This window comes from Chiloscyllium plagiosum, unplaced genomic scaffold (genome assembly GCF_037043375.1).
Source record: "Chiloscyllium plagiosum isolate Xiang-an unplaced genomic scaffold, Cpla_swu_hap1 HiC_scaffold_39, whole genome shotgun sequence".
Classification (NCBI taxonomy): Eukaryota; Metazoa; Chordata; class Chondrichthyes; order Orectolobiformes; family Hemiscylliidae; genus Chiloscyllium; species Chiloscyllium plagiosum.
The window spans coordinates 4,398,480-4,412,200 of record NW_028270177.1 but is presented as its reverse complement, the minus strand read 5'-3'; the positions used below and the strand labels follow the sequence as shown (position 1 = coordinate 4,412,200).

The following is a 13,721-nucleotide window of genomic DNA, read 5'->3' as shown; positions in this document are numbered from 1 at the left end:
CCACGAGGGGGCAATTTGCACACTTTGGGAAGCCCTGTCATAGGTGATTACAGACCAAGGACAATAGCAGCACATTATCAACAATGGACAAATCATTCCTCTAATGCCATTGGAATATATTTGGTTAGGACGTGAGGGACGAAAAGTCAGAGAATTAAAAAAGAATACAACTGAGGTGCGTGGATACAATTAAAGATTTGAGGATTCCTCTATACAATCAGAAAAATCCTGGATGGAGCATGATTTCACCAGCACCCATTAAGCAAAATATATTCTCTTTGTTATATTTTTTAATAAAACATTTTCTTCCTATTTACCCTAAAGGCAATATTTCCCACTAGGTTACTGTCCAAGGAGGGCCTACCATCCAGTGGTCCATGTGGTCACTATTTATGTGGAAGCCTGCACATCATTCCAGAATACCACAATAGAACCGGCCAATGAAATACATTCAACTGCACATCGCTGAATTTTGCCTTCAGAGATACTTGCCAAGAGTGAACAAGCAAGGACACAAAGGATTAAATATAGTAAGGTATTTCCCAAATTTGACACACAGTCCCTGGATTGGTTTCTATTACCTGATAAATTACATCTTGGAAAAGGACAGGAAAGGTCAGTGCCGCATCATCCAGTTCATTGAGGCTGCAGTGCACTAATGTCTCATCCTACCAGGAAGAAAAGTTTGCAAGTATCATAAAACAACAGATTATCAGGGAATATGGAAATTAAATCATCAATTTAACAAACTGCAATTCAAACTAGAAAATGCCATGCGAAAGCCAAGAAAGATAATAACTTTTTTTTTAAACCAATCAACCTCAAACACAAATCAATTATAAAAGAGGCAACAATTCAAGAACATGTTTAGATCCAGAAGCCTATCAGTTCTGCCAATTTGGGTCACAGATGCTTATGTTGGCAGGAATATGCTTGACTAAACTCAATCTTACATATCCAAAAATAAACAGTTAATTAGAACATTGGTACCACATCCTATAAGATTAATATTTTAATGGAATGATCTGTGCATCAGAGTCTGCTTCAGTATTTATTATATAAATCAGACTTACTGCATTCATAAAAAAACATAAAAAAACCTTATCTGCACATAAGGTACGCACCAAGTCTAGGACCAACGAGAATTCAGGTGTACTTCTAGTTTTAAGTGGCAGGGCTGGCTTCCGACTTAGTTGTTCCTCTGTTAGTGGTGGTACATGTTTGATGAAGAAATACCTATTCAGTAAGCAAAAACAAAATATTAAAATGCATGGAAAAATTGGTGACTTTATGAAAATAAAGCCCAGTAATTGGCAGTTTCTAAATGGCCACTTTAAAAATAAATAAAGTATTTAGGCTGAACTTCCAATCGCTACAACACCAAAGGAAGCCATTTGGCACACTGAGTCCATGTCAGCTCTTACAGCATTCAGTTGGTCCCCTTCCCCCATTATGCACATGTTGCCCCCAAAATTTATTTCCCTAAGGAGTCCATCTACTTTCTTTTAAAACTCATTGAATTAAACTTTGAGTACATTTATACGCAAATAATAAATTGCTCAAACACGCTCTGAACAACCATCGTTTCACTTAAAGCTCAAGTTTCAAAGCTGCAGTTGCCAAGGTTTAGTTTTAGAATTCTGACTGAGTTTGGACATCTGACAATGTTTATATATCATTATCAGCATCACACCACCAATGAAACTGAAACTGTTTGTAGAGATACCGAAGTTAATGTTTGAACATATGCTTAGAGAATCCGTCAAATGTCACTCCCTCAGTGCGGGCTATGGAGTGCATTCAGTGTGCCAACAGGACTACCTTCACAATCAATTTTAAAAAGCCACAGGAAAAATAATGTTTTTCTTGAATGCTCAACAAAATGATATCAGCAAAAGTTTGCAACAACCACCAAACACTAATTTCAAAGATTTGTTGTAGAGACTAGCAAGTTTGATGATCATCCATTTCTGGTAGCCAAGATAGGGTGAATGGTGCCCTAATGAGCACAAAAGAAAATCCACAAATGCCTCTATACTAAACAACAATTTTAACCAACAGGAACTGCTGAGCAGGAGACATTTGTTTGCTTACATTAATACAAATATGTCAATCATTTTAGCTTGTGTGAACTTCTAAACAGCTAACAGGAACCTAGGAACAGGAAACCCTCAGCTATGGATCAAAGCAAGGTACAGAAACCACTGATGACAAAGAGAGAAAATAAACTGATAAGTTACTAAGAGGATGCTCAGCTCAACCCATAAATGCACAAAAGGCGAAGTGGAAACAAGCTAATAGAAAGTATAGTTAAAAGTGCAGTGCTGGAAATTAAACAGGGACGTTGGGAACACTCAGCAAATCAGGAAGTCGATACTGTAATAGAGTACCAATAAATATTTTAGATATATAGACAGTCAGCACCAAAAATTGACTCATTTTATCTATTCTAACAAAATAATAAAAACCAACAGGACAAAAACAGGAGCAGGTCTGACAGAAGAAAAACTAGAAGTAAGCCATTAAAACAATATTGTACTTCAACAGCACTCAATTCAATTACTCCATAGTACAGCTACTCAAGCTGTGTCATGCAATTAAGGATCCACTAGTTTGTATTTTGGACTGTAACGCAAGGTTGTGCGCTTATTCTTAGTCTTTTATTGGCTAAATAACAGTTTGAGGAAGTTAATTCTTGCAGGACAGGTTCTTAAAATGTTAATTACACATTAAGTGTGCTAAGGTTAGTGATTCTCATTATTTGCTAAAATAGTAAGCATGGCTAATTGCTAGCACAACTAAACTCAGTTCACAGAAATTTGCCAGTTCATTCAGTCATTTTTCTAGATGTTGCAAAGTGCAGCAATGACAGGACAGGCAAAGGCACTATTCCCATATTTCAGTCTCAGCCACGGCTTAGCACACAGTATAATTTAAGTAAAAGTGTATGGAGTGGAAGTCCCACTGCAGAAAAGTGAGTACTAAAATCCAAGTCAGCATTGTTGTGCAGTACTGAAGAAGCACAACACTGTCAGAAATGCTGTCTTTGGATAGATGTTAAATCAATATCCCACTCTGTTACGGTTGTTAAAGACTCCATGAGAGTATTCCAAAGAAGGACAGGGAGGTCATCACAATAAACACATTAGCAGCTGTTATCACATTATTACTTGCTGGAAAGTAGCTGCTGCAATTTCAATAAAGCCATTGCACTTCAGAAGTTCTTAATTGGTTTGTAAGGTTCATTGGGATGCTCAAGTTATGAACAGTACGATTAATGCAAGTCATTTTCTAAAGCAGTGTGCACTATATGTTAGCTACTTCACTGCTGCTGTATTACAATTAAAGTCCACAATTCCATAACAAAGTCAGAATTCAGAATATACCCTCTGTTGGAACAGGGAGATGTCAATATCGCTTTACTATGACAACAGCAAGCTCAGCCTCAACTCCAAACTGGTACCAGTTATTGCAGACATAAAAAAAGTAGCACAGAACTTAAATCTCACAAAATGAAAATGAATAAATGTTAGAAATTAATACCAACAGGATCAATAACATTAAAAAAAAACATGTTTAATCCATTCCAAATGTTAACAATTAATGGTCACTTCGAGTATTTTTGTTTCTTATGTCATTTCTAATATACTTAGATTTTTATTAATTCCAACTGCTAGTCAAACTCAGGAAATCCATGTCACTATCACGCCTACTGCAGATTATCGCTACCAGTGTTCAGTACACCCAGAACTGCAATTACGGGCGACCTTAAAACATTGTTAATCAAAGTCACTGGTAATACATGGTGCATTTTTGTTGGAACCATTCTATCAGTTTCCACTCCCAATGCAATGTCTCCAGGAAGAAAATTAATGTAGGTCAAATTCAAGTGCATGATTTTCAATTCAACTTGCAAAAAAATACACAGACTGTCCACTAGATAGCACTAGATATTAAGTTCAGTACCTGCATTAACACAAAGCTTTACTGTATTCAGACCTGCAGTTACCACTTTGCCTTAAAATTTACAGTAGGCGTCATCAGAAAAAGCAGATGGCAATACAACCTGTTGAATCCCCACAGTGTTTAGAGTAATGATTAATCATCTATTCCCACTCCAGTTTTCTGCTCTGTCCACATAACTCACCTAGTGTGAAAAAAGTCTCCTTAATACGTCTTAGCTGTGTCCCCAAAGCCCTCTCGACTAAGAGTTCTGAAAATTCATAAACCTCTGAGTGAAGAAATTTCTCCTCATCTCAATGTTAACTGGATGATCCCCTTCTAATGACTATTACCAAGTTGCTTCTCACGATAAAGGAACACAGAAGCAGGAACATCAGCAGTTTAATTCTTTTCTACAGTTCAATTAGATCATGACTGAATTGGCAATGGAACAAAAGGCGTCACAGGTATCCCACAAACATATTCAATCAACAAGTTTGAAACGGAAAATGGAAAAATATATGGGATGCAAATAAATAGTGTCAGTATTGCAGCTGAACAAAGGGAACTATGGAGCTATGAGGGAGGAGCCGGCCAAAGTTCAATGGCTCAGTACCCTAGCAGGGATGGCAGTGGAACAACAATGGCAGGTATTTCTGGGTATAATGCATAGGGTTCAGGATCAGTTCATTCCAAAGAGGAAGAAAGATCCTAAGGGGAGGCAGGGGCATTTGTGGCTGACAAGTTAAGGACTGTATAAAGATAAAAGAGATGTATAACATAGCAAAGATGAGCGGGAAGTTGGAGGACTGGGGAACTTTTAAAGATCAGAGGATTACAAAAAAGGCAATATGTGGAGAAAAAAATGAGGTACGAAGGCAAACTGGCCAAAAATACAAAGGAGGATAGTAAAAGCTTTTTTAGCTACGTGAAAAGAAAAAAAAGGTTAAGACTAAAATTGGGTCCTTGAAGACAGAAACGGGTGTATTTATTATGGGGAACAAGGAAATGCCAGAAGAGGTGAATAAGTACTTTGGATCAGTCTTCACTGGGGAAGATACAAGCAAACTCCCAGATTTAATAGTGGTTGAAGGACCTAGGGTAATGGGTGAACTGAAGGGAATTTATTTTAGGCAGGAAATGGTGTTGGATAGACTGTTAGGCCTGAAGGCTGATAAGTCCCCGGGACCTGACGGTCTGCATTCCAGAGTACTTAAGGAAGTGGCTGTAGAAATCGTGGATGCATTGGCAATCATTTTCCAATGTTCTATAGATTCAGGATCAGTTTTTGTGGATTGGAGAGTGGCTAATGTTGTCCCACTTTTCAAGAAAGGAGGGGGAGAGAGAAACAGGGAAGTATAGACCAGTTAGCCTGACCTCAGTAGTGGGAAAGATGCTGGAGTCAATTGTAAAAGATGAAATTACAACTCATTTGGATAGCAGTAACAGAATGGGTCAGAGTCAGCGTGGATTTACAAAGGGGAAATTGTGCTTGACTAATCTTCTAGAATTTTGAGGACGTAACTATGAAGATGGACAAGGGAGAGTCAATGGATGTACTGTATCTGGATTTTCAGAAAGCCTTTGATAAAGTCCCACGTAGGAGATTAGTGAGCAAAATTAGAGCACATGGTATTGGGGGAAACATACTGACTTGGACTGAAAATTGGCTGGCTGACAGGAAGCAAAGAGTAGTGATAAACAGGTCCATTTAGGAATGGCAGGCGGTGACCACATGGGTACCACATGGTTCGGTGCTGAAATCGCAGCTGTTTACAATATACATTAATGATATAGATGAAGGTATTAAAAGTAATATTAGCAAATTTGCTGATGACACAAAGCTGGGTGGGGCAGGGAGAAATGTGAGGAGGATGTTATGAGAATACAGGGTGACTTAGACAGGCTAGGTGAGTTGACAGATGCATGGCAGATGCAGTTTAATGTGGATAAATGTGTGGTTATCCACTCTGGTGGTAAGAACAGGAAGGCAGATTACTATCTAAATGGAATCAAGTTAGTTAAGGGAAGTACAACTAGATCTAGGTGTTCTTGTACATCAGTCAATGAAAACAAGCATGCAGGTACAGCAGGCAGTGAAGAAAGCTAATGGCATATTGACCTTCATAACAAGAGGAATTGAGTATAGGAGCAAAGAAGACCTTCTGCAGCTGTGCAAGGCCCTGGTGAGATCGCACCTGGAGTATTGCATGCAGTTTTGGTCTTCAAATTTGAGGAAGGATATTCTGGCTATTGAGGGAATGCAGCGTAGGTTCACTAGGTCAATTCACAGAATGGCAGCACTATCATATGTTGAAAGATTGGAGTGACTGGGCTTGTATACACTTGAGTTTAGAAGGATTAGAGAGGATCTGGTTGAGATGTATAAGATTATTAAAGGATTGGACACTCTGAAGGCAGGAAGCATGTTTCCGCTGATAGGTGAGTCCTGAACCAGAGATCACAGTTTAAAAATAAGGGGTAGGCCATTTAGAACAGAGTTGAGGAGAAACTTCTTCACCCAGAAAGTGGTGGCTATATGGAATGCTCTGACCCAAAAGGCAGAGAAGGCCAAGTCTCTGGATGGATAGAGCTCTTAAAGACAGAGGAATCAAGGGTTATGGGGATAAGGTAAGAATAGGATACTGATTATATTATCTATAAATAGGTCTTCCAGAATGCTGGCACAGATATGATGGGCTGAATGTTCTCCAATGTTATAAAATTTGATAATTAAAGACAGCTTGTTATCTATTATATTTTTATGCTTGTCTACTTTCAAATAAATGAAACTTTTAAAAAGTATACTTGTGTTAAAAAATGTCTTGTATTTATATGATGCCTTAACAACAGCAGAAAGGTTCCAAATTTTAGAGCCACTGAAGTCGTTTTGATGTGCAGTTACTGTTGTAATGTAAGAAACATAGCAGTCAATTGAGCAAGTTCTCACAAACTGTAATGTGGTGACATATAAATAATCTGTTCTCGATACTGGGAATAGTGGCTAAGCCACTGGGAAAAACTTTGTTGCTCGTCTTCAAAGTAGTGCAAGGGGCTCTTTTATATCCACTGATGGGGCAGATAGGTCCTTGGTTTAAACGTCTTGTCAAAAATACAGCATCTTCAACAATGCAGCACTCCCTCAGCACTACACTGCAGTATTAGCCCGCACTTTGATGCTCAAATACAGCTCATAGAATTTATACATACACAGTTTGAAAGAGATGATTGTTGATAAACACTTACGGATCAAAGACTTCCCAGTCCTCTTCATAGCTTGCCTCCGGGTGAGCAGGTGGCTCTGGGTAAGAATCAGGAGAAGATATTGTCTTGCAGAGTTCCACATTTGACACATTCAATTCTGGTGCTAAAAAGTAACAAGTGCATATGACTATTTATTTCAATGATGCTAAAATCTTTAAAGACATCATTACTATCTGAAATTATTCAACACTTTCAACATTTACTTTACTTCACAACCTTTACAAAAACATGATTTGGAGATGCCGGTGTTGGACTGGGGTGTACAAAGTTAAAAATCACACAACACCAGGTTACAGTCCAACAGGTTTAATTGGAAGCACACTAGCTTTCGGAGCGACGCTCCTTCATCAGGTGATTTACAAAAACATACTTACCTACTGTCTCTCGATTTTCCTTCTCCAAATGATAGAAACTTGGCTGTTATGATTAAACTAATCTGACCAGCCCTCGCAATGATAAACAACATACAGTAAAGGTACATTGGACATGATTATTCTGTGAAACAACCAGAACAGGATGGTTTTGCCATTGCCTAGTGTTTAGAACAGGATAGCATAGAAGTAAAATGGCATATGCTGCTAATGGCCACTCATTTTAAACCATGTAGATATGGGATCTGCGGAAAGCTATTGTCCCAATTGCCTGGTTGAGGTCAGTCCCATTTATCCACCTCTCAGAAGCACAGTGCACTTCAGTGCCAACATATTGTACTTGACTCTAATCTTGCCTTTTAATACATACATTTCACATCAAGATACAATTACAACTTAAAACTAATAACTTACTGAAAGGCTTTACTAAGAACCAACTCAGAAATTTGTTATATTATAGAAACTCAAGACTTGGCTAAGTGCACTGCTTGGGCTGGCAAAACAATTGGAAAAAATGTTCACTTCATGGAAATTCTGTCTACAGCCAAATGAAGTTGTCCAATCCTCAAGCTACTTGCATTTTTACAGGATTGTCTTCACTCAAATTGAAACTATTCCCAGGCACAGTACTGGGCTTTCAAATCAAAAGGCTATGTTTTATGTTGAACAGCACCTACACCTCAAATAACATGGGCATAGTTCTTGGGGTTCATCTCCCACCTTTTGGTATAAGGTGATACATATTGTGTGTGCAAATCTGGGAACATTTCTGGCCATCATTGCACCTAACTAAGTATATTTGCTAAAGAAATATCTTAATTTTTCTTGTATCATTTGTCAAATTCCTAACATTCCTACCAAACAATCAACATAGAACTTGATATGATTTATACGGTCAGGAAGCATTCCATCTGTTAGCTGGTTTGGATCAGGCAAAAAATCTTGTATGCAGAAAAATATAATCCAATGATAAGCATTTATAAGCTTAAATAAGGGCAAATATGAAGGTATGAAGATATAGCTGGGGAAATTAGACCAAGGGATAGATCAGTAGAGATGCACTAGCAGGAACTAATGGAGATAGTTCATAACACAGAAGAAAGTCCAGTGAGAACGAAAGACTGTAAAGAAAGAATGGACCATCCACAACTTACTAAAGTAGTTAAGGATAGTATTAGATTGAAAGAAAAAGTGCAGAATACTGCAAAAGGAGTACTGGCAAGTCAGAAGAGTGAACTGAATATACAAGGGATGTGAAGGTGCCAGTGTTGGATTGGGGTGGACAAATAAAAATTGCTGAAATAACAATGAGGGAGAAAACTAGCTAGAAATAGAAGAATAGGTAGATAAACTTTTGACAGTCACTGTCTTTAAAAAGGAAAAGAATAAGTAAAATCAATGTTGGTCCTCCACAGCACAGCTTTAAGGAATGGATAATAAGGAAGAAATTATGAATGATTTGAAAACAGATTTTGCACCTGCATGAACTATAGTGGACAGAACCAACATTCCAGTAATGAGTATGATCAGGAGGTCAACGAGAAGGAGAAAGTTAAAACACTTATAATTGCCAAAGTGAAAATACCGAGCAAATTATCTGAACTAAAAACTTACAAGTCCCAAAATGCTTGTGGAGTTTATTGTAGGGTCTTAATAAATTGATGAGATAGACGATGCATTGGTTTTAATTTTGCAAAATTCTAAAGATTAAAGGTTGGGCCTCTCAGGTTGGAAAACAGTGAATGTAACTCTTCTTTCAAGAGGAGAGGTAGACAAAAGGCAGAAAACATAGGCAAGTTAGCTTAACACCTGTCAGAGGGGAACAACTTGAATCTATTACAGAGGAACCTCGATTATCTGAATATCAATTAACCAAATATCGGATTATCCGAAGGAGATCTCAAGGTCCAGATAGAAACATTACATCAAAGACATGTTCCAACACTGATAGCATCTTCTGTTTACAGTGATTAAAAGGGAACTCGCTTAATGAAATGCTGCCGAGAAGAGTCCTGGACTGACAGGATTCCAGGCACTGTCTCCAAATGCCTGCCCCCACCCCCCACACCCGTCCTCTCTCTCTCTCTCTCTCTCTCCCCACATACTTTCACTGGAGTTCTACACAGGGGTGTACCCTAAACCCCCTTTCCCCAGATAATCTCTCCAGGGCAGAGGTGGAACCTGTAAAAAATTTGCAGTAAGAAGTTGTGCGTGTGTGTATGCACATGTATGCGCTATTTGGAGACTCACCCCTCAAAAGGCAGCAGCAGTCTTGTTGGTGTCCAGTCTGGCTGCCCCGGAGAGGGGGTGGTGTTGGACGGATTTGGGGGGAAGGCGGGGGCAGTCTTGGGACAGGTTTGGGGGGAGGGCAGGGGTGGACAATGGCGGTATTGGACGGGAGTTGGGGGCATGTGGGGGGCAGTATTGGGGGGTGGGCAGTGTTGGAAGAGGGTGGGAGCAGGGGCTCGCGCACAGTATGCTGCTACCTCGTCGCCTGAATAGGGTGCGGACCTAACAGAAAACTCTGAGCCCCAGAGGAAAGGCATTGAATCAATTAATTGAATAATCAATTATCCAAACGAAATAGTGCCCGCCCATCCCGTTCAAATCATCAAGGTTCCTCTGCACAACAATCAGGCAAAGGCAACAGTAAAAGAGAAATAGTGTTTGAATATTATTATTTGATCTCTTTAAGGGAATAACAAGCAACATGGTTAATGAACAACCTGCTACTGAGATTTCCAGAAGGCATTTGACAAATTGCCACATCACTACATCAAGCTTACTCCACACAATAAAAGTTCATGGTATAGGAAATAACATATCAACAAGGACAGGGCATTGGTTAACTAACCAGAACCAGACAGTAGGCATAAATAGATCATGTCACATTGGCAAGAGTGTCACATGGATACAGCTTCAACACTTTATAATCCATTTAAATGCCTTGAAGAGTTTATCAAACATATGCTAACGTTATTGATGACACAAAGACAGGCATGAAAATAAGCTTTGGAGATTACTTAAGGGCTTTTCAAAGAGATAGATAGGTCTGGATAATATTATGTGGGAAAATGTGAATTTGCCCATTTTGATAAGAATAAAAAAAGCAGCATAAATCAATAAGGAAAAATTGAACAGTTTGGCCCTGTATCCACTGGAGTTCAGAAGAATGAAAAGCAATCTTACTTAAATATATAAAATCATGGGAGCCTTGAGAACGCAGAGGCTGAATAAACAGTTTCTACTCTGAAGAGACCAGACTGACGGGACATGGTTTCTAAATAAGATGTCGCCTATTTAAGATAAGAGTATTTTTTATCTCTAGAATAGTTGTGAATCTCTGGACCGCACTTCGCCAGAGATCAATGGAGGCTGGGTTACTGACTATGTTTGATGCAGAAATAGAAAATCCTTAACTCAAGGGAATCAAGGGTAGATAGGAAAGTGGAGTTTGATGCCACAATTAGATCTGGTCATGATCAGGCTAAATGCCCTAATGTTGCTCCTAATTCATATGTTTGAATTCAAAGTTAATTTCCACAATGAAATAATCTGAATTGACACAATGAAAGCAAAGTTAAAATTCAAGATAAAAATTCTGAATTCAGAGGAAATTAATAGCCTGTAGCCTGAAGTTACATTACATACTAATATAAAAATGCTTAGGAGGGCCAGTTGAAGTGGTGTCTGTTATTTTAATAGAAATACTAATCAATTCAAAACCATTACCAAAAACATTGGAAGTGAATTAATAATTAAATATTTTTCAGTTATGCAGTTAAATCCCTCACAGCGCCAGGGACCCAGGTTGAATTCAGGTGACTCAGGTGACTGTGCATGGAGTTTGCACAGTCTCCCCATGCCTGCATGATTTTCCTCCCGGTGCTCTGGTTTCCACCCACAGTCCAAAGATGTGCAGGTTAGGTGGACTGGAAATGCTAAATTGCTCATAGTGTTCAGGGATGTGCAGGCTCGGTGCATTAGTCAGGGGAAATGCAAGGTCACAGGGACTGGGTAGGGGGATGGGATGCTGTTCATAGGGTCAGTATGGACTAGTTTGGCTGAATGGTCTGTTATCACACTGTACAGATTCTGCGGAAACAATTCTACGGGTAGCACAGTGGCTCAGTGGTTAGCACTGCTGCCTCACAGCACCAGGGACATGGGTAAGATTCCTGCCTCTGTCTGTGTGGAGTTTGCATATTCTCCCCGTGTCTGCGTGTGTTTCCTCCGGGTGCTCTGGTTTCCTCCCATAATCCAAAAAAATGTGTATGTCAGGTGAACTGGCCATGCTAAATTGTCCATAGTGTTAGGTGCATTAGTCAGGGGCAAATATAAGGTAGGGGAATGGGTCTGGGTGGGTTACTCTTCAGAGGGTCGGTGTGGACTTGTTGGGCCAAAGGACCTGTTTCCATACAGTAGGGAATCTAATCTAATCTAAATGTAACCTGTCGATTTCGGTTTCTTAAATACAGATACATTTTTTCTAATAGTTGTTATTAAATCACAGATTTAATGCCATGAATGTGAAACTTTGTTTAACTGAATGAAAACTGTGAGCAGTATAAAGAAGAACCTAGGTAAAAACAATGACTGCAGATGCTGGAAACCAGATTCTGGATTAGTGGTGCTGGAAGAGCAAAAATGCCATCCCGTATTCCCAATTCCTCCGCCGTATCTGCTCCCAGGAGGACCAGTTCCACCATAGAACACACCAGATGGCCTCCTTCTTTAGAGACCGCAATTTCCCTTCCCACGTGGTTAAAGATGCCCTCCAACGCATCTCGTCCACATCCTGCACCTCCGCCCTCAGACCCAACCCCTCCAACCGCAACAAGGACAGAACGCCCCTGGTGCTCACCTTCCACCCTACCAACCTTCGCATAAACCAAATCATCCGCCGACATTTCCGCCACCTCCAAACAGACCCCACCACCAGGCATATATTTCCCTCCCCACCCCTCTCCACCTTCCGCAAAGACCGTTCCCTCCGTGACTACCTGGTCAGGTCCACGCCCCCCTACGATCCACCCTCCCATCCTGGCACTTTCCCCTGCCACCGCAGGAACTGTAAAACCTGTGCCCACACCTCCTCCCTCACCTCCATCCAAGGCCCTAAAGGAGCCTTCCACATCCATCAAAGTTTTACCTGCAAATCCACTAATATCATTTATTATATCCGTTGCTCCCGATGCGGTCTCCTCTACATCGGAGAGACTGGGCGCCTCCTAGCAGAGCGCTTTAGGGAACATCTCCGAGACACCCGCACCAATCAACCAAACCGCCCCGTGGCCCAACATTTCAACTCCTCCTCCCATTCTGCCGAGGATATGGAGGTGCTGGGCCTCCTCCACCGCCACTCCCTCACCACCAGACGCATGGAAGAAGAACGCCTCATCTTCCGCCTCGGAACACTTCAACCCCAGGGCATCAATGTGGACTTCAACAACTTCCTCATTTCCCCTTCCCCCACCTCATCCTAGTTTCTAACCTCCAGCAACACTGTCCCCTTAACTTGTCCGGACTTGTCCGACCTGCCCAGCTCCTTTTCCACCTATCCACTCCACCCTCTCCTCCCTGACCTATCACCTTCATCTCCTCCCCCACTGACCTACTGTACTCTATGCTACTCTATCCCCACCCCCACCCTCCTCTAGCTTATCTCTCCACGCTTCAGGCTCTCTGCCTTTATTCCTGATGAAGGGCTTTTGCCCGAAACGTCGATTTTGCCTGTCCTCGGATGCTGCCTGAATTGCTGTGCTCTTCCAGCACCACTGATCCAGAATAAAGAAGAACCTAGGCCAGTGCCAAAAATCAGATAATAGATTCACGCATATGAGCATGTTATGGTGAGACAATGCAGGTAGACAGCGCATGGTGAGTTCAGCAGCTCACTATATTCCTCAGTAAAAATAACGAGGGAGTACTCAATTCTACTGTTTTCAGTGCCCAAATAATACTACAGATGAATTAAGAGGGTGCTCAAGATCATGGAGGATTTCTATAGAGCATACAGCATAAAGAAAATAATTAGTAGATAATGAATAAAAGTAATTGCCAGAAAAACAGAGGCAAAATAAGGATTTTTAAAAAGTAGGAAATTAGGATCTGGAACACAATGCCTAAAGCAAATTCAACTCT

The 13,721-nt window shown here is 40.4% G+C and overlaps 1 protein-coding gene across 4 annotated transcripts in view; it reads right to left on the bottom strand.

Annotated features, from left to right (window-relative positions):
• Positions 1 to 13,721, bottom strand: part of LOC122540883 (CTD small phosphatase-like protein 2) — a 102,072-nt gene that overhangs the window by 20,749 nt on the left and 67,602 nt on the right. For all 4 annotated transcript variants that reach the window (XM_043677114.2, XM_043677113.2, XM_043677115.2 and 1 more), the window contains 3 exons: positions 7,189 to 7,309; positions 1,125 to 1,236; positions 582 to 668 (listed from right to left, as the gene is read on the bottom strand). In XM_043677114.2, the coding sequence (XP_043533049.1) occupies positions 582 to 668; positions 1,125 to 1,236; positions 7,189 to 7,309 (320 nt within the window). The remainder of the gene's footprint in view (positions 1 to 581; positions 669 to 1,124; positions 1,237 to 7,188; positions 7,310 to 13,721) is intronic.